The following is a 19,094-nucleotide window of genomic DNA, read 5'->3' as shown; positions in this document are numbered from 1 at the left end:
ATGATAACTGAGATTATATTCGGTGTGGGCACTACTTCACGGGACAAACCCCAGTAATAACGAGATCATGTATCAATAAAAGTCTTATAAGTTGTTTAAAATTAGGGGATGGGAGGGCGTGGTCGTGCGCTTGTATTTTGATCAGCTTTCTCCGAAAAAAACAATTGATATCGCGCCAGTTTTCGGCAAAAATAGTCCGACCAAATGAAATTAATGTCGAGGTACACTCAAAAGTCAAAACTTACATGATTTAGTGTACCTAACCGATGTATGAGGATCGAGTTTTTCGGGTTTTTTTTTTTAACGATTTAAATATTTTGTCAGTGTTAAGCGGTAAACGGATTCGGAAACAATGTAGGTGATAAAATTAGGTATAATGATTATTATTATCGATATAATACAATAAGACTCGATTTCAACCGCAGTAAAAGCTTGAGAGCCGCAAACAAACAACAGTCAACAATGGTAAAATATGCGTAGAAATAAATAACGACGATGCGCACCTATATTTATTATTTTCGTATGACTCGTGTGAGTGTGTGTAGAACGAACGGGACTTGGACACGTTGTTTAAAAATAAATTCTTTTGTTGACGACTCGTCGTAGTAAAAGGACTATCTATAGTATGTTTAACACCCTCTACGACTCTACGAGTTTTCGTCTCTAGTTGCACCGACGTTCTCTGTGTTTTCATGTTCGACAGTTTACCTCGTTTGACGCATTGCGCGCCTTAAACATATTTTTAAATGTCGAGTGGGCTGGCCCGCGGCTACATCAACGCATTTTTATAGCGTGCCCGGGCCATCGCATATTTTACGAAAACGCACTTGAATTGAATCTAGAAAAAAAAATCGATAAGTGCGCGTCTGCTCTATCCGCCCACGGGCTACACGTACACGTCTTGTACCTACACGATAATACGTGTACGTTGTACTCATTTGTAGTGAAGATATGCTGACGTGGCGGTAGACTTTTGACTTTTATTTTTCTATAGGTATTAATAATACCATACTAACCAAAGTCTATAATATTAACCGGATCGCAGTTCCCAATTTCGGGGATATGGCTCGAGAAGAATATAGTTTATTCGTCACAGTAATAATAACCATCTTAACGTAGGTACCTATTAATCGAAAAAAAGCCCTCTTGTCCATAGTTAATATTTAATGACAATAAAACAAAAATAAATCTTAAATAATAAGAATAAATTTATTTTCGATTAAATTAATAGTGAAATTATTAGTTCATTATAAATTATCATACGTTTAGACTGTTTAGAGCATATTAAATACACGATAAACGTAATAAAAAAAAAAAAAAAAACAATTTTTAAATGTATGTAAACACTAAACAGTGATAGTAGTATGAAATTGACACTGACATATGCGTAAGTGGTACCTACTAGCTTTTAAGAAATTTAACTTTATATCATCCATATATTGGGCCTTGGGCGGTGGTCGTTTGGGCGAAGGTAATAATTTTGACTAAAAACATAATAGTCCGTTTGGGCGAGTGAAATTATTTTTTAACCGTAGATTACTACCCAACTATATTATAATACTATTAATATCTATAATCTATGCCAATATTTTTAACAATTCTCTCCCAAACGGTGCACATATATTCGCCCTAATGGTATTTTTAGTTGAATAAACCCTCGCCCAAATGGTATATATTTATTCGCCCAAACAGACTATATTTTGGATCGATTCGCCTAAACGGTCTACGCCCATATATAATTATAGTCTATACGCTCTGTAAGCAATCACATAAATAAAATTATTTAATATGAATTTGTTAGTTATTTTAATTTTATTAACTAATAACTTTTCTTAAGAATTTATAATAATAAACCTGTATATAAGTTATCTTTTTCAAGATTTTAAATCTAAGATGAAAAAAAAAAACACTGATTTATTTTTATACAAAATATTATTATTTATTTTAATACTTATGATCACTCTTTAATCTTTAATACGAAAAAAAAAAATATAATAATAATAAAAACACACAATTTAAAAAGTTAATATAATCATATTATGTAAGCTATAGCTGTTTAATACTCATCAATTGTTCGTTGCATTAAACATCGTTATATATTTTATTTGTGTTTTCATAAGTTTTTTTTGGATTTATATTGAAAATTGGGCTATTTTTGTTTTGTCAAAAAACAGGCAAAATTTATCACATTTTTAGACATTAGTGTCTAAACAGAAGGGTGATTGTGACCTAGTAATTTTGAAAGATGATGGTTCCACACTTCTATTTGGTTGTTTATTCGATGAACATTCCACGCCTATAGTGGAAAAAAAGTTGAAAATGAGACATATAGGAGATATACAGTGTACAGTGTACTTAGTTTATTAATTGGTCTTCTTTAAATTGCAGCTACACAAGATTTTAATAATAACCTAATGTCATACATTTTTTAATTTAATTTATCGATGAGTTATGATAATAAAGTAATTTTAATATAGTTAATATTAAGTTAGAAACTCAATAAAACTATATTAAATAATTTAATTTTTTCCATTTACCTATTGAAATTAAAGGGAAACTAATTATATTCACAAGTTTATAACCTTACTCATTAATTATAAATATGTGTATAATGTAAAAAATGATAACCATTTACAATTACTTACTATATCAATACAGTATTGATACTTTGATACATCGTGTTAACATTAAAATTGATGGATTGTAAGAATTTTAATAATGGGAATTTTTCAATCCTTTTAACATTTTAAACTTTTATAATTATAAGTAATGTAAGTAAACAGTTATTTATACAATAAATGTTTATTAATAAATAGTTGTGTTAATAATTAAGGTTAAACAAAAACTACTTTAGTGTTAAAAAAATTCACATATGATAAATGGTTTTTGGATTTGATATTAAATTGTGATGTTTTATTAGGCATAAAATTCTTTCAATGTTAATAGTTAATGGTCTTAAACAAATAAAATTATTTGTTTGAGATCATTTGAAAAAACTAAACTGAGTCTGATTAATTGATTATTAAAATGGTGTACATGAATAAGCAAAGGTAGATATGTAAAATATAATTTAAATTGATATCAAGAAGATTACAATCAAAAGATATTAATTTCTACAAAAATTGAAATAATCCATTTTGTTTAAAGATTTAGGGAGATAGAATCTAAACTGTTGAAAAGTCAATTTCAAAATGACTTAACAACAAATTCAAATCTTTTAAGAATCCTTATTGTTTCACTAGATTAGTTGGTATGTTGGAATGAAAATGTTTTAACTGTCACTTGTGATAAACAAAGGCAGAAAATCACAACTTTCAATTCTTTTAAAGAAATTGTTGACATATAACTTAAATCAGGTAATAAATAATAACATTTGATAAACTAATCTAAAACTTATTAATGTTAAAACTTTAAAAGCATTATGTCATATTTACACTCTCTTTTTGTATTAAGACTTGTAATATAATTAAGTATTATGTGTTTAAGAATAATATAATGTTGTTTATTTATGATCTTCTTATTATCTATTAACATTATCATTACGAAAACAAATATTCGTCTAAGTTTTTTTAGTTAAAAAAATTATATTTTGGTTAAATAAAATGCATACAAATATCATATTTCATTAAATGTTGATTTCACTATCACTAAAAATTATTTGTACTGTAACACCTACTAAAAAAATAGGCTCAGAAGTACATATAGAAGTATATTAAAATAATTAAATACAACTGTCACATTAAATGTATTGTAACTTTTATTTGTTAATAGTTTTTAAACGTTTGAAAACCATAATGAAAAAAAAAATCATTTACATTTAATAAAAAATTATGTTTAAAGAAATCGATTTTATTTCCATCAGAAAAAATAACACAATAAAATTAACCAAAATAAAAGAAATAACTTTAAGGACTGCTCTAACTCTAAAATATTATAAATAGTTTTTTTTTTTTTTTTTTTGAAGCAAATTTTCCAAAACAATTAATAATTACTATTTTCAGAAAATATGTTAAATACACAGCAATTTCTTTTTAATATGTACTTATTCAGCCAAATCCTTTCAGTCTTGAAGTCATGGTAATTTAATCATCAGGTTCTTGTGTCAATAATAAATTTGCAGCCATATTTTCGTTCTTCTCGCATGCAAAATATGCCTGCACAACTTGGTGTTCTGGAAAACCTAATGCTTTCAACTGAAATAAACGTAAAATAAATTATAAATTGACAGATGATAGTATATTGAAATACTCACTCTATCTATGGCTTCTTTGTCTTGTGTAGATACAGGCACTTCATATCCTCCAACTGGTCCTCTACCAGCAGCTGCTGGTGCTGCAGCAGCACCTTCATTTGGTTCATTTAACATGCGAACAAATGCTTCTTGATTATTAGATATCATTTGTAACAGTGCTGGATTGGTTTGTCCAATTTGTTGCAGCACAGAGTTTAATAATTCGGGATTTTGCTGAACAACAGAACGCATTTGTTGAAATGTTGGTTGGTTGCGCAAAAAAGCTAAAGGATCAGCTTGGGGAACTTGGCTACTACCAGTTGAGCTACCTGTGTCTAAAAACAATAAAGAGTAACTCAATTATATAAAAAAAATGTAAGAAATAAGAATAAAGCAATAATAATACAGATTAAACACATTATACAGGTAATATAGAAAATCTATTTAATCTCTTTCTTCAACCTCTTTGATAAAAGACCAACAATTTTTAAAATAAAAATGGGAATGACAGTTCAACAAAAAACAGGTTTCTAACAGAATGTTAAATTATTAAACTATTAAAATTTAAATATTGTATATCCTTAAAATATGAGCAAACTAAACAGTTCAAAATATTCTATCTAATATTATTTTAAATATTAAAAATTATAGATAATAAGTACTTGATATAAATGGAAAATATATATAGGTTTTGGGCAATAAAAATAAATCTGAATAGTGTATCATGAATAATAAAAATTAATTGAATACAATGATCTAAAAGTTTCTAACACAACATCATATTTGATGATTGAGAGGAAGAAGGTGGTAACTTTTTAATTTAAACAATAACATGTATATTTCATATTTTAAATTAATTGTCTGATAGTATGTCATATTAATAAAATTATATTATAAAAATTACCTTCACTGATTAAGCTACTCATAGATTGATTAATAGTTGGATCAGCTTGAAGTTCATCAGGTATTCCAGTAAGTAAATATTCAACTGCTCTGTCTGGATTATTAAAACTAGCTCTAAGAGCGTTCTCAACCTTAAATTTGAAATCAAAATCAAAATTTTTTAATAATTTATCATAAAATGAATAAAAAGAAACCATTTTCCTACCTGTGATCTTTCATATCCCATATCCATAACATTTTGAACCATTCTTTCAAATTCATCACTAGATGCAGATTCTGGTACAGAAGCAGGAGTATCTATCACTGGTGAGGTTAATTGCTCTTCAACTCTAGGTTGTTCAGCTGGTAAAGATCTGTATGAAAAATATTAATTTAAACTTAATTTACAATAAATGTATGAGAAAAAATTATTAAAATATTTTGGTAAATTTTACTTTTCTGCTGGTTTCTGAGATGTTGAAACCGATGAACTTGGTTTAGTAACAGTACTTGAAGCACTAGCAGCACCAGCAGTATTAGTGGCACTAGAAGCACTAACACCACCAGCTGCTTTTGAAACCATAACCACCACAAACTTTTTGGAGTCAATGTTACAATCACTTATTTTAGTATCATCACTAAGAATTTTTCCTGAATATTTATTCATTAACATAAAAAAAATAATAATAATAAGATATTATATTATGTTTAATAGTTATCAAAATTATTTTAAAATTAAAAAACCAACCGGCATAAATCAATTTTTGGTTTTCTGCCAAATATTCAGATCCTTTTTCAGCTTGCAGTTTTTCCTTTAATTGTCTTACCTACAAATTTGATAATTATTAAATTAATTAATATTTTTATAATTTATATATTATTATACATATATAATATATTAAAACATTAATATAATCATTAGTTTTTTATAACATAATTATTTAGTCATTTTATTTGATGTGAGTATCTGTTTGTATTTATTATTTTAGATAAAACTGTTCTTTACAAAATTGTAGAAAAAAAGCATTTTTACATTTCATATTAGATTCAATATTAGTTTTTCGGAATTAGAAAAGAATACTTATCTTTAATATTTTTTCTAAGGGAAAACCATGTATTAATGATATATTAAAAAAAAAAATAATAAAATTTAATTTGCTTAGATACTCTTTTTAATAGTATCCATTCATTGTGTAATTTTAATAAGTAGGTATATACAGTCAAGATTAAACACAAGTTAATAATACTAATTTTAAAGTTTTAACATAAAATATGATTATTAAATAAACAAACAAAAGTACCTAGCTTACGATTAACTAGCAAATCGCACAACCATCAAAATATTTAACAAAAGAAATTACTTAATATAGTCACTACATTTATAAGCATACTAATGCAACTTACCACATAAATATATTCAATACAAAATATAATAAATGCCAATGTTAAAACAATAAAAAAGTACAATTTTAGATTAAGTATATTGTTTTAAAACATTAGACTCATTAAAGTAATTTTAAAAGTACACTTAAAACAAAAATTTTACTGATTAGTAACAGTAATTCTTTTTAATTTTTATTGAAAATAAAATATAATACCGTTTGATCCGAATCAATTTCCAGTTTGAATGTTTGCTGTTGCAAATTTTTGAACGTGATAAGCATTGTTGATGCTTCCGAATACAAAACTAACAATTGATGTAAGACGTCAATAGATTCGTAAAATATACTGAGCAAGTGTTATAAACTAGTTAAACCGATTATATATGTAATACAATTAACCATCAACTATGTTAATTTAATTTAACTTGTTAAAAAAAATAACATCAAAAAATTATCACGGAATACTATTTTTCTTCGCCGTGAATCCGTGAGGTGATTGAAGCCTGAAAGAAGACAATTATTATGGTCAATGGGTAATAGGTAAATATGAAACATAACCTAAACTTACATTAAGATGCATCATGGAAAAATACACATTTAGAATCTCTATTTTTTGGGTAAGAATTGGATAAATTCAAATTGTATAAATCGATCTGTGTGAAATTTTTGAATATGTTGGAAAAAAAATCTTTGACGTATTAAGTTAAATAGTGTTCTACCGAAAGTCGGAATTATAAAAATTATTATTTGTAGGCAATCATATTATCAGCTCTGATATCAAATGTCCATTTAATTGAGGCAACGTGACGTCACAATCCACGCCCGCATCTAGTCGTCACACCTTCAAAAAATTTAATGTCAAATCGTGACTATGGGTTTTTCGAATAAAAAAAAAATAACATGGCCATTATTTAATAGTGCGCGTGCGCATTACAATCACCTAACACTGTTAACGCGTAAATTGTGGTCGTTTTATTCTCCATGACCCTTGCTAAAATGCCGAAAACTTTTCCGACATCTTTCCATATCCACTCCCTCACATATTCTTAAATTTCAATAATTATGATGTTGGTAATTTGCTGAACATTCGGGTGTTGAACCACCGTCGGTTGTTCACAAAAAAAAATGTCGAATTATAATATTATGATGTTCACATAAGAAAGAAACAAAAACAACATCCAAATTAAATTGATATTATTTATTGTTTAAACATTGCACTTACAATTTTAATAGGAAAATGGCAAATCCTAATCGATGCGACAAATGCTATATATTTTTTTTCTCTATTATAAGAAAGTAGGAACAGTGTAATTTGGGTGCACAATAACATGAAATTGTTTTCAGCATTTCAACTAATTTAACAGAGATCAAAAGTATAAATAAGTTACGAGTAAAATACAAATTTAACATATGCCTTAACTTTGATGACAAAATGAAAACTATGAGACTACTAAAAATTAAGTATGAACAATAATTTATAATATGATGAACAGTAGGTATAACTTAAAATACTTATTCTAATTTTATATAACTAAATAGATTTTTTTAATACACATGTTCAATTAATATAATTAATGTATTCATGCTTATTTAATTGGAGAAACATTTGTAGAAAGAAAACATTATGATAATACTTTTTATAAATAAATTATTTATTTATAACTTAAAGTGGATGCACAAGTTTAAAAAAACTTGTGTATACTGTAAAATATTATGTTAAGTAATAAAATATTAAAAAAAATTAATAAAATTACCATAGGAATTATTTTAATGATATTGTATAGTAACTATTATTTTCATTTTAAACTTTAACTTGATGTGAACAAATAATTTTAAATATGTATAAGCTTTAACACAAATTACATAAGGTAATACTTTTGTTCTTTTTTTAAAAAACCAACACTAAATAACACTAAGCTATTAGACAACCAATTAAAGATAAGATTGAACATTTATTCGACCAATTTGGTACTGTACTTGGGTTGAAGAACCTGTAACATAATTAAATACATGATGTATTAATTATTTTATCGATTAAATAGATAATAAAAAACAACAGATTAATTCCAAAACAAAAATGTATATTATGATAAAACATATGGTATTTTTGCATTTTTTATTTAAGAATATAGATTTTTATTAACTTATTCAATAAATTATAATTTTTTAAGACAAATAGTTTTCTTGAATGCTAAAATTATTCTTTTACATGCCTAATATTCAAATCTAAAGATTAATAATTTATAAGTAAATACAAATCAATTACTAAGTTTTGTATTCTATTTAATTTTTTTTAAAAGATATTTGTTTCTGTTCAACATGTTCTCAGGCAATCCAAGTCAACAGTTACTAATTAATTTAGTTAAATTTTTCAGTTGTTGTGGGTGTAAATATATTAAAGTTTACTCAAATAATTTAAATTTGTGAAGTTTTTAATTATAAGATAAGCGACAAGTTCTTAACGGTTATTCTACTAGATACAAATCTGGTTTTCTAGTGATTTATCTTCTGACAACCACATTAATATAATAAGTGATAATGCTTTTCAAATTTAGGGATCTATTAAGAGCAATAGTTTAAATTTAAAAATCCAAGGTGTCTTAAAATTTTATATTTTGCATTAGTAATACCAACTAAAAAATTTATCTGTGATTTGTAACCAATGTGGCCATATTAATAAGCTCATTTGAAAAAAATAAACATAAACTGAAACGTTTTCTATGTGTTTTACACAACTTTTAGCAAGAGTAAAAAATACTGTTATTACCACTAAATAGTAAGTACTATAAAGAAGTTCCTTGAAAATAAAGATACTTAAATAATTACAATATAAGCACAAGATACGAAAATATTATTATACAAATGCACAGAAATAAAATAATTAAATTCAAAAATAGTATTTGTGTTTATGTGTATTGCTTATCTGAATTCTCCTGACAACATGTTATCGAGTTAGAGTCTATATATTATGAAATACTTTAAAAAAAATACCATGAATATTTATAATTGCTTGCTTTACCAAGAACCGCCACTTTTAATTCATAGCTGTAATTTGTATCATTGTAAATTACATATTTTGTTTTTTTTTTTAGCTACTTAATATTTTTTTATACAATATAGTTAAAATGTATTTAATTAAAAATTAAATTATCCCATTCAAAATTTAAGTAATTAATTACCAATTTGTTTATGACGTTGGTCTGAGCCATTGGGAATATTTTCTGGAATAAACACAGAGACTAGTAATGCACACATAACAAGTAGTGAACCAAAGACAAATGGTGGTCCTGGAATCATCTAAAATAACAAAAAATAAATGATTATTAAATTAATATAAAGAAAAAATATTTAAAGAAATAATTTAAACAATTATTACCGAAGATGATGGATTATTATTTATATTGTACTTTAAATGTGTAATTATGACTGAGCTATTAAGTGAATGATGAGTAGTATGAGCCATTTGCATTCCTTCATTTAAATTAACATCAAATAAATAAAATATGAATCCAAACATTGCTGGTCCTAATCCACCACAAAGGCCTCTTACTCCAGTTACTACTCCTTGAACCACACCTAAATAAAAAAATCAAATTCCATTAATTTTATTTTAAACATTTATATGATAAAAAAATAAGCAAAATTTTAAACCTTGCTTATCTGCATCTGAATGAATGGAAACAAATGAACTAATAGCAGGATATGTAATACTTGAAATAGCAGCCAAAAAACAAGCAGACCACATAACCCTAATAAGTACAAATATAAATAATATTATTATTACTCATTAACTACAAGTATCATTAGTCTACAAAAAAATGTAGACTTGTGAAGCAGTGACGTATCTACATGGTTGCATAAGTGTGCATTGCACCGGGCCCAGAGCCTAGACGGTCCAAAAGGGGGCCCTAGAATTTTAATATTTTGTTAATAATTTTAAACTATTTTATAATAAATAATATACTACGATAAAACCATAAACTTTTATATTACGAAGAGTATAAAAATACATATTATTATGTCATTTATTTCATGTATAAATATAATTTAATTAATTATGATGTATTTTATGAATTATAAATATTATAATACATAATATAATATATATATATAATTGTCTAATTTTATTCATATAACAATTTTTAGGGGCCATAAAATAATATTGCACATGAGCTAGAGTTTTATAGTTACGCCACTGTTGTGAAGACTTAGTACCTAGTAATCATCAAGTTTGTCTTAGTAATTGTTATTATTTTTTAGAAAAAAGTCAGAAAACTATATTATATTATAAAAACAGCATTTAGAATAGTGATTTTCCAACACTGTAACATTTCTTAATACCAAGATGAACTATAAAAGTTAAAATATTCATAATTTTTTTCCAAAATTTTATATAATATAGACCAAAAATTATTTATTTAAATATTATAAATGTTATTTTTATGTTACTTTGAGTTAACACAGATTCATTATGATAAGCTATTTTGTATCCAAACCAGCTTGCAATAAATTATTGTATTTTTAGTACCATTAGATGAGTAAAAACTTGGTACAGTACAAGAGTTCAACTATGGACTAACATTGTTTTTTATTTTTTTTCTTCTAGATTTTTTAAAGTTATCCAATAATACACAATGAGATAATTTTAAAAATATTGAGCATTCAATTTATTTTTTATTTTTCAATAAAGAACCCTATATTTTTTTTATATAATAAATTATTTTATTTTTCATAAGAAGTGTCTCTTTTGTTTTGTTAATATTATAGTCTCTTCAAAAATTGAGTAATTTGCGCCGAGTGCCTTTATTAAATATAATGAATTACATAGTTAAGCAATTAGTTGTTTTAAGTTCATTTAAGGTTACAGAAAGAGAATATTAATATTGCATTTATAACTGTAAAAAACTGTATAGCATACCAAGTTTCTGAACCAAATCCAAACCACATAAGTTGCATGATTTCAAATACCAAACCAATCATTATTGTGTATTTAGCTCCCATCATTTTCATTATTATGCCAAGAACAGATTGAATAACTGCTGAAAACAATCCTAGTAAAGCAATAAGTATTGATACTTTGAACATACTAAATCCCATAACCTAAAAAAAAGAATTACTAAGTTAAATATTTGATACATAATACATGCATTGACACGTATTGAATTTAATATGATTATAGTTTTAACTGAACTATTATTATTATAGACTTTTCTACTCAAAATTAATAAAGATTACAGAATACTGAATACATTATTTCTTTTTGTAAATATGGATATTGAAATTCATACTTCAGTCCATCATCAAATGAAGTTAATCAAAAACAAAAAAATATTAATAATTGTATTAATTTCTAATAAAATATTTAATGATTATATTAGTTATCAATGTTATCATAATACTATCATAATGTAATGGTTTAATATTTTCCTCAATTTTATTTATATAAGTACATTATGTACAATAATAATAAAGTGGACAAGTTAATAACCACTCTGCTATAAAATAGGTATCGAGTAAACCACGGAAATTGAATTTGTTAAATTTAAATTTAATTATAAATCATTGAAAAAAATTAAGTTTGAGCAAAAACAGAATGTTAAACTAAATAACTATGTATAATTTACTATAAAATTGATATTCTTCAGTAGTATAATGAGAGGTTTTATGACCTACGGTCTTCACAATGGATATTTTTTGAGCAGATGATTGGATTCATTAGGGTAAAAAATAGTATACAAAAAATTATAATAAATTAAAGGGCTTCACTATTAAGATATAGGTTATACATCATGGTTTTTAAATGTTTACTTTGACACTTATATTTTGCTATTATAGTAATATAGTTTACTATTAATAATATTAAATGTATCATACAGTATAAATCAGTAGTTCTCAAAATTTTTTGGTTTATGCATTCCTATTAATAAAAAATTTAAAAATGTTTAACACCTAGAAAAAGCTTCAATTGAGTCTAAATATTTTGAAAATAAAAGAATTTATTAAGTTTAGAAAATTATGATTTAATAACAGTGAAATTTATTCAGTTATTACAATTAATAATTTTTGAATTACATTAAAAATTTAATCTTCTGAGTATGAATATTAAAAATATTATATTTTTTTAATAACAAAATAATATGTACATTTCGTGATTTCGACAAATTTCTATTTGAACTTAAGACACTTATAAAAAATTATCATAAGTTATATCTTCAGCTTGACAGAGGGAAATATTTTTAATTAGTTGATTATTTTAATTTTTCTATAAGTACTAGGAATATTTTACTTTTGACTTCCTAAGAAAAATATTGAATTATAAAAATTGATGTATTATATTTTCTATGATAAAAAAAAAAAATTATCTCAAAACCTTATTATTTATAAAACATTTTAACACTTACAAGTCTCAAATAAACAAATAATGAAGAGTATTCTCCTGCTTCAGGAAGATATGATAAAAACACTGTTAAGCACAATATCAATATAGTCCGATCTCGACCAACCATTCTCAAAGCCTTGAAATAAAATATAAATACAAATACAGCTTTATCAACTTTTTATTCTAAATGTATACTTACAACAAATGGATCTGCTTTTTTCCAAGATATACAATTAGTAGATGTTCGTTGTTTATGTGGCAGACTTTCTGGTACAGCAACAATAATGAAAAATACATTTAAAAGTGCTATTAATGATGCTAAAAATACAACAAAATTAGTATTGTAAATTTCCATAATGTATGAACCAAGAGCTGGTCCAAAAACCATACTAGCTCCAAATGTTCCAGTTATCTAAAAAAAAAAAAAATATGGTTAATATTTATTTTTAAAATAATTGTAATTGGTTTAACTTATTTAATATTAATGTTTATATATATATATACCCAGCCATAATAGCAACTCCTTTCTTTTTCATCACTCACATCTGCTACATAAGCAAATACGACGGAAAACGTAACAGAAAATAATCCAGAAATACTTATTAAGGCAAAAAACCATCTACAACATATTTTTAAATTTTATTAGATATTTAAAAATTTACTGTAACTCAATTTTAATAATTAAGTACCCAGAATCAATACACATAAAAGGTATTGGAATACAAGTGAAAAACACTGTTAATAATAAAAATAATTTTCGTCCCCAAACATCAGATAAGGCACCAATCAACGGGGCACTTAGAAATGATAAAATACCCTAAAAAAAAAAAAAAAAAACAAAAGGATAAATAACAATTAGTATAGGTAATAAATAATAAAATGATTAATTATTGATAGTTTTGGTACCTTTATACCCCAAATAATACCATTCATAAGCAAAGCATGATCTTGGAATGTATTATTTAATTTCTGTAAAAATAAATATATTTTTTTTAAATGTACATAAATTCACAATTGGTTTTATACTTACTGATATTATTGGTAATGTTAATATGCTCCAAGCAAAATATTCTAAGAATATAATAACTAGTGCATGGTAAATTGATGGTTTTCCTATCCCTGATTTCTAAACAAAAATCAAATACATATACATTATACATAGTACATACATTTATCACAATATTGTGATATATTTATAATTTCTATGAGTATTACATAATAAAAGTTATAAAAGAATAGCAATGGTTAAGCAATCTCTATTGCTTATCTCTATACACAAATAATAAATGCAATTTTATTTTACCATTAATATTCCATCACTCAGAATAGATCTATGGCTCCGGATTACATTTCCAGACATATTTTTGTTCATTTTCATTTTTGAACCCATTGTAGAACGTGTCTCATACTTTTTTCCTTCGTTAACCGTCGGAAAATACTGATCCATTTGTTTAATTTCGAATTCAGGCAATTCAGACAATATATAATTATTCATACGTCATCTCAGCTATTGAAGTTAATAATAAAATGATAATACATATAAATACTATATAATAATTATACGTCAATTAAATGACTTCTACGAAAACAAATTATAATTAATTGTCTAATGACGATTAACTAATGGCTATTGTCGGAATAATGGATAGTATTAGAACAATCAGAACAAGGGAAATTTTAAATTGCATCCAGTTTACTCACTCAAATAATAGACAATTCTTTATAACTGTTTTACATTATTCTTTTCTTATTTGGCATTTGATTTCAATAAATAATTTGTAAATTATATTAACAAATAACAATTAAACATTAACTGTAAATACTAAATTGTGATCACCACGAATTTTTGATATTATTGTTATCGAATATCGATAGCAGCTGATAACAATAATCAAATTAAATTACAATCTGAACGTCTGCCATTGGTCAATTACCAACGAACGGTTACGGTTGATAATATAATTCTTTTTGTTTCAAAACAAAACGTTACAATAAGTAGGTATTAAGTACAAGAGTACAATATGTTATGCTGTATAATGTATTAATCTAATGTTGTGCCGTTGTGCGGTCTCTTGATTGCGAATGACTGATTTCTATTTTATATTTCTAACAGCAAGATCAGTGATCAGATTGTGAATTTAATAACATAATATTTATTGTTAACTACTATTTTTCTGTTCGTCAAAAAAATGTTACCGGATTTTTTATGTAGACCACTTATGTATGTATTATAGCCGTTTTTTTTGGAATACCTATTTTTACTTTTGTGTTCGTAAAATGCGTAATCACTTATCATTTTTATTCCAAATTTTATTAAAATATTCTCTAGGTGTAATATACATTGCCAATATTGCTATTTATCTGTAACACTTACAATTTACCTATTATTATTTTATAAATTGTTTTAGTTATTGTGAAAGATTTATGTTTACCTAAGCTAAGTAATTACTTTTTTTTTTATTAGGTAAATACTTCAATAATTCCAATATTGCATTACTTTTTATTTGATACAATTATGACCGGATTAATATTAACATATCTAGTTTAAAAATCTTACCTTGTCATTTTAATTTTTAATTGGGTACAATTTTATTTTTTCAGTATGTTATTTGGCATATTGTATCCAGGATATATGTCATTCAAAGTGCTCAAAACAAAGCGATCAACAAATTATGTATGTTTGATAATTTAAATAAATAATATACTATTAATATGATATGGTAATGTTATATTAACATTATTATTTATATTTAATATTAAGTTATTGAATTTGTGTAGCATATGTTTCATTTAATAACAAGTTATTATATTCTTATTAGTATTACTATAATTAAAAGAAAAAAAAATTTATTTCATCAATAAAAATAATTTATCAAAAAGATAAAAAAAAGTATGGCTATAAAAAAAATCAATATATTTAAGTGGATATGACTAATAACTACATTAGTAGAAACCAGATAAGATATCATTTAGGAAAAATATATATTTTTAATACTTTTTATTGTTTTAAGTGTATTATTAATAACTATTTATTTATATAGGGTATATGGCTAATGTATTGGATAACATTTTCGATGTTCACTTCAGTAGAGACCATAACAGATATATTTATTGGTCCTTGGTAAGTTATTTGAAAAAAAAAACACATATTTTAATAAATTAATCCTATTAAAGTATAGTACTATAAATTGTCTCATGTTATTTAAATAATTAATTTAAAAAATATACTTAATTTTGAATAATATTTTAGTATATATATATATATATTACAATTTACAGGTTTCCATTTTATAATGAGCTGAAGCTTTTGTTTCTTTACATGACTTATCCAACTTCAGACAGCTCTTTAACTTATGTGTACAAAAATATTATAAATCCGTTTATAAAACGACACGAAAAGGTAAAGTTTGTATCATTATAACTATATATTTATAAAAAAAAACTTATAAAATAAAATATATCCTAAGCAATAAATATTAAATTGGTGAGTAGATAACTGTTTTGCTGTATAGTAGATGTCTAATGTACATTGTTATTGATTAGATCATCTTATTGTATATTATGTCAAATTTAAATTCAATGATTAATAATTTGATACAAAAAAAAAAATTCTGAGGGAAGATGGTCTGTCAACCTATGTTACTAAATAATAATTATATTTCATGGTATGTTTTTTGATATCGTTATTAAAGTTATTTATTTTACTACTAATATATTGGTAGGTTGATTTAATTTTTGCTGAAAACATTACATTGATTATATTAATATTTAATTTATACAATATTTATTGAACATAAAATAATATCAACTACAAAGGTTATTAGTTACAAGATAATTATATTATAGAGTTTACTTTAATACTGTTTATGTTTTGGAATTTAAATATTATTATAAGTAACATTTGGTTGATAGAGATTAATTCAATACATTTAGAATTGGTAAAATTATGTTATTACTTTTTATTTATAGCTACGTTTGTTAAGTTTTATTATTAAGATCAGTTTTTCTTAGGCAGATGATCACATCATTAGTGGGGTCCAGTACTTCATCCACATTGGGTGGTGGAATATTATATTTTTTTTATTCATTGATAAATATCACTTTATGAACATTGGGGAAAATCTTCTTTGCTATAGGAGATTTAATTTTGACATTGGCCAATCCCAAAAAGCATTTTTATCCAGCAAAGAATTTTTTTTCAACATTTATTAAATTAAAAAACTTAAAAAAATTACAAATGTCTATAAATAGCTTAAAATCTATTAAAAATAGTTATATAGATATTTGGTGAAAATATCGAGGTTTTTACAGTTATTAGTTTTTAAATAATAATAATAAAAAAAAACTGATTTTACCTAAAAACTCCCTTTTTTCCTTAATTTCCTAAATCCTTAAACTATTTTTTTCGTTTTTTTTAATGATTTTGAAAAATACTGGAAATTTTTAATCTTAATTTTACTAAAGCACAAACTTGATCCAATTTGCCATTTCAAATTAACATAAAAGTTTAAAAGTGAAGCATTTTTTGACAATTTATTATTACACACATACACACACAAAACATAATTGTAAAATAAATATATTCATTGTTCTGCATAGAATTTAAAATTAATTTATATTTTAATGAAATTATATAAACATACTATACATAATAAATTAAATATTCAGTTATTTTTAAATATGTCAATTTATTTAACATGATTTAATATAATTAAATTAATCATTTAAGAATATTTAATAAAAAAAATGCAATTATTTCAGCAAAGATGGGTATTTAAAAAAAAAATTTAACTTTGAAAAAGTTAAACAATTTATTATGGTGCTTAAAAATCTTACAAATAGAAAAAAACTTTCTAAATTAACTATATTAATTACTTACTTGTATTATTACAGGCTATTGATGCTCAAATAAGCAGTTTGAGGAGTGGTGGCTTACAAACATTCATGGTAACAGGCAAAATATGTACTAACTTTTTCTTGAGCCAGGCTATAAAAGTTTTCCAACTTTATGTAAGTGTTAATCTTAATCATAAAATTGTTTGTATTTTTAAATCTTAAAAAAAAATTTTTCTTAAGGGGATACAAGCGGTTCAGTTACAAAATATTAGTATGAATATGAATACAGCATTGATTGAGAATAGTGAACCAGACGGAGATGTTAATTGGGAAGAAGTCATTAATGATTCTGAAGATGAAGATGACACTTCTTTCAAGATGACTAGTTCTTCAGAATCTTTAGCTTCTTTAGTACAAGAAGAGCCTCCTGAATATTCCTTCTCTGACATGTATGGTAATATACAGACAAAAGACAACAAAAAAACATATGATCCACCATCATCTAACACACGAAGAAGAAGAAAAGCACTTTGAAAATAAACTCAAATGAATTTATATATTTATCTCATAAAAAAAAAACTGTATACATTTTTTCTAAGTTGTATAATTTGATGTTATTTTTATTCAATAATTTTTATAATAGTTGATCTCTTTTTTCATAAAAAAATAAATTTTTATACTTTGTACATTTAAGTTTTATTACTTTTAACTTTAAACTTTTGTATTGAAATATATAATATACAAGCTAGTAACGGTACAAAATTTAACATTAAAAAAAATTTAATAATTTTAATTAAAAATAATAAAAACAATCAAAACATTCCACAGCTAATAGTTAATTGCAATTCATCTAAAACGGTAACACTTTATAACGCTATGGTAATTTTTTTAATTATTCTTAAGCATTTACCAAAGCAACAGTAATAATAATAACTTATAGAGAAAATTGTATAATTTTCAAGCTATTTGACTTAAAAGTGTAACAATTTCAATAAAGTATTAACGTTTTATTTGTTTCTTATGTAAATCCACCACAGTTCGTCAATTCGTAATCAATATTCAATAGGTAGATATTAAATTTTGCACATATATTTTTTTGGTTCCTGGATATGTCGTATCCGTAGGTATGTTACTTGTCACTACGGAATTTAACCCCGAAACTGATAAATGATAATATTAACTGAATTCTGTTTCAGTACACGAAAATTTAAACTTTTTATTAATAATATGATTCATTGATTAATTAAAATGAAATAGGTGGTTATTGTGATTGGATATAATTTTAAGTACTTACTGTTAATTGTTATTATATAATATATATCATTACACATTTATAATATTAATATTACCTATTTTATTTCGCCTGTTCAAGAGTTGATGATAT

At 24.5% G+C, this 19,094-nt stretch overlaps 3 protein-coding genes across 3 annotated transcripts; 1 reads left to right on the top strand and 2 right to left on the bottom strand.

The window, feature by feature from the left end:
- Positions 1-3,970: 3,970 nt before the first annotated feature.
- On the bottom strand, positions 3,971-6,998 carry LOC112592625 (UV excision repair protein RAD23 homolog B). Its single transcript, XM_025336749.1, has 7 exons — positions 6,712-6,998; positions 5,862-5,940; positions 5,569-5,764; positions 5,340-5,487; positions 5,136-5,265; positions 4,253-4,566; positions 3,971-4,193 (listed from the first exon to the last, which is right to left on the bottom strand). Exons 1-7 carry the CDS (start codon positions 6,775-6,777, stop codon positions 4,083-4,085), a joined length of 1,044 nt encoding a protein of 347 aa, XP_025192534.1. The 5' UTR covers positions 6,778-6,998; the 3' UTR covers positions 3,971-4,082.
- Positions 6,999-8,265: 1,267 nt separating this feature from the next.
- LOC112603712 (hippocampus abundant transcript 1 protein) lies at positions 8,266-14,702 on the bottom strand. The gene is made up of 13 exons (XM_025352424.1): positions 14,576-14,702; positions 14,178-14,381; positions 13,905-14,000; positions 13,781-13,843; positions 13,564-13,691; positions 13,379-13,493; positions 13,074-13,286; positions 12,897-13,010; positions 11,414-11,595; positions 10,147-10,244; positions 9,872-10,071; positions 9,675-9,792; positions 8,266-8,486 (listed from the first exon to the last, which is right to left on the bottom strand). The coding sequence occupies exons 2-13, from the start codon at positions 14,367-14,369 to the stop codon at positions 8,428-8,430; spliced, it is 1,578 nt and encodes a 525-aa protein (XP_025208209.1). The 5' UTR covers positions 14,370-14,381; positions 14,576-14,702; the 3' UTR covers positions 8,266-8,427.
- Positions 14,703-14,857: 155 nt separating this feature from the next.
- Positions 14,858-18,315, top strand: LOC112604269 (receptor expression-enhancing protein 4-like). Its single transcript, XM_025353235.1, has 6 exons — positions 14,858-15,095; positions 15,476-15,548; positions 15,916-15,995; positions 16,154-16,274; positions 17,768-17,884; positions 17,951-18,315. Exons 1-6 carry the CDS (start codon positions 15,064-15,066, stop codon positions 18,242-18,244), a joined length of 717 nt encoding a protein of 238 aa, XP_025209020.1. The 5' UTR covers positions 14,858-15,063; the 3' UTR covers positions 18,245-18,315.
- The last annotated feature ends 779 nt before the right edge of the window (positions 18,316-19,094 follow it).

Source organism: Melanaphis sacchari, unplaced genomic scaffold (genome assembly GCF_002803265.2).
Source record: "Melanaphis sacchari strain LSU unplaced genomic scaffold, SCAv2.0 Contig0_pilon_pilon, whole genome shotgun sequence".
Classification (NCBI taxonomy): Eukaryota; Metazoa; Arthropoda; class Insecta; order Hemiptera; family Aphididae; genus Melanaphis; species Melanaphis sacchari.
The sequence above is the reverse complement of the archived record's forward strand: the minus strand, read 5'-3'. Positions and strand labels throughout refer to the sequence as shown.

Coding starts and splice junctions, on each gene's coding strand:
- LOC112592625 (XM_025336749.1), bottom strand. CDS start 6,777: ATGCTTATCACGTTCAAAAATTTGCAACAGCAAACATTCAAACTGGAA. Junction 5,941..6,711: donor AAATTGATTCGGATCAAACG/GTATTATATTTT, acceptor TCAAATTTGTAG/GTAAGACAATTAAAGGAAAA. Junction 5,266..5,339: donor TGGGATATGAAAGATCACAG/GTAGGAAAATGG, acceptor TTCAAATTTAAG/GTTGAGAACGCTCTTAGAGC.
- LOC112603712 (XM_025352424.1), bottom strand. CDS start 14,369: ATGAATAATTATATATTGTCTGAATTGCCTGAATTCGAAATTAAACAA. Junction 13,287..13,378: donor GGAGTTGCTATTATGGCTGG/GTATATATATAT, acceptor TTTTTTTTTTAG/ATAACTGGAACATTTGGAGC. Junction 9,793..9,871: donor ATAATAATCCATCATCTTCG/GTAATAATTGTT, acceptor TTGTTATTTTAG/ATGATTCCAGGACCACCATT.
- LOC112604269 (XM_025353235.1), top strand. CDS start 15,064: ATGTTACCGGATTTTTTATGTAGACCACTTAT. Junction 15,549..15,915: donor CAAAGCGATCAACAAATTAT/GTATGTTTGATA, acceptor TTATTTATATAG/GGTATATGGCTAATGTATTG. Junction 15,996..16,153: donor GATATATTTATTGGTCCTTG/GTAAGTTATTTG, acceptor TACAATTTACAG/GTTTCCATTTTATAATGAGC.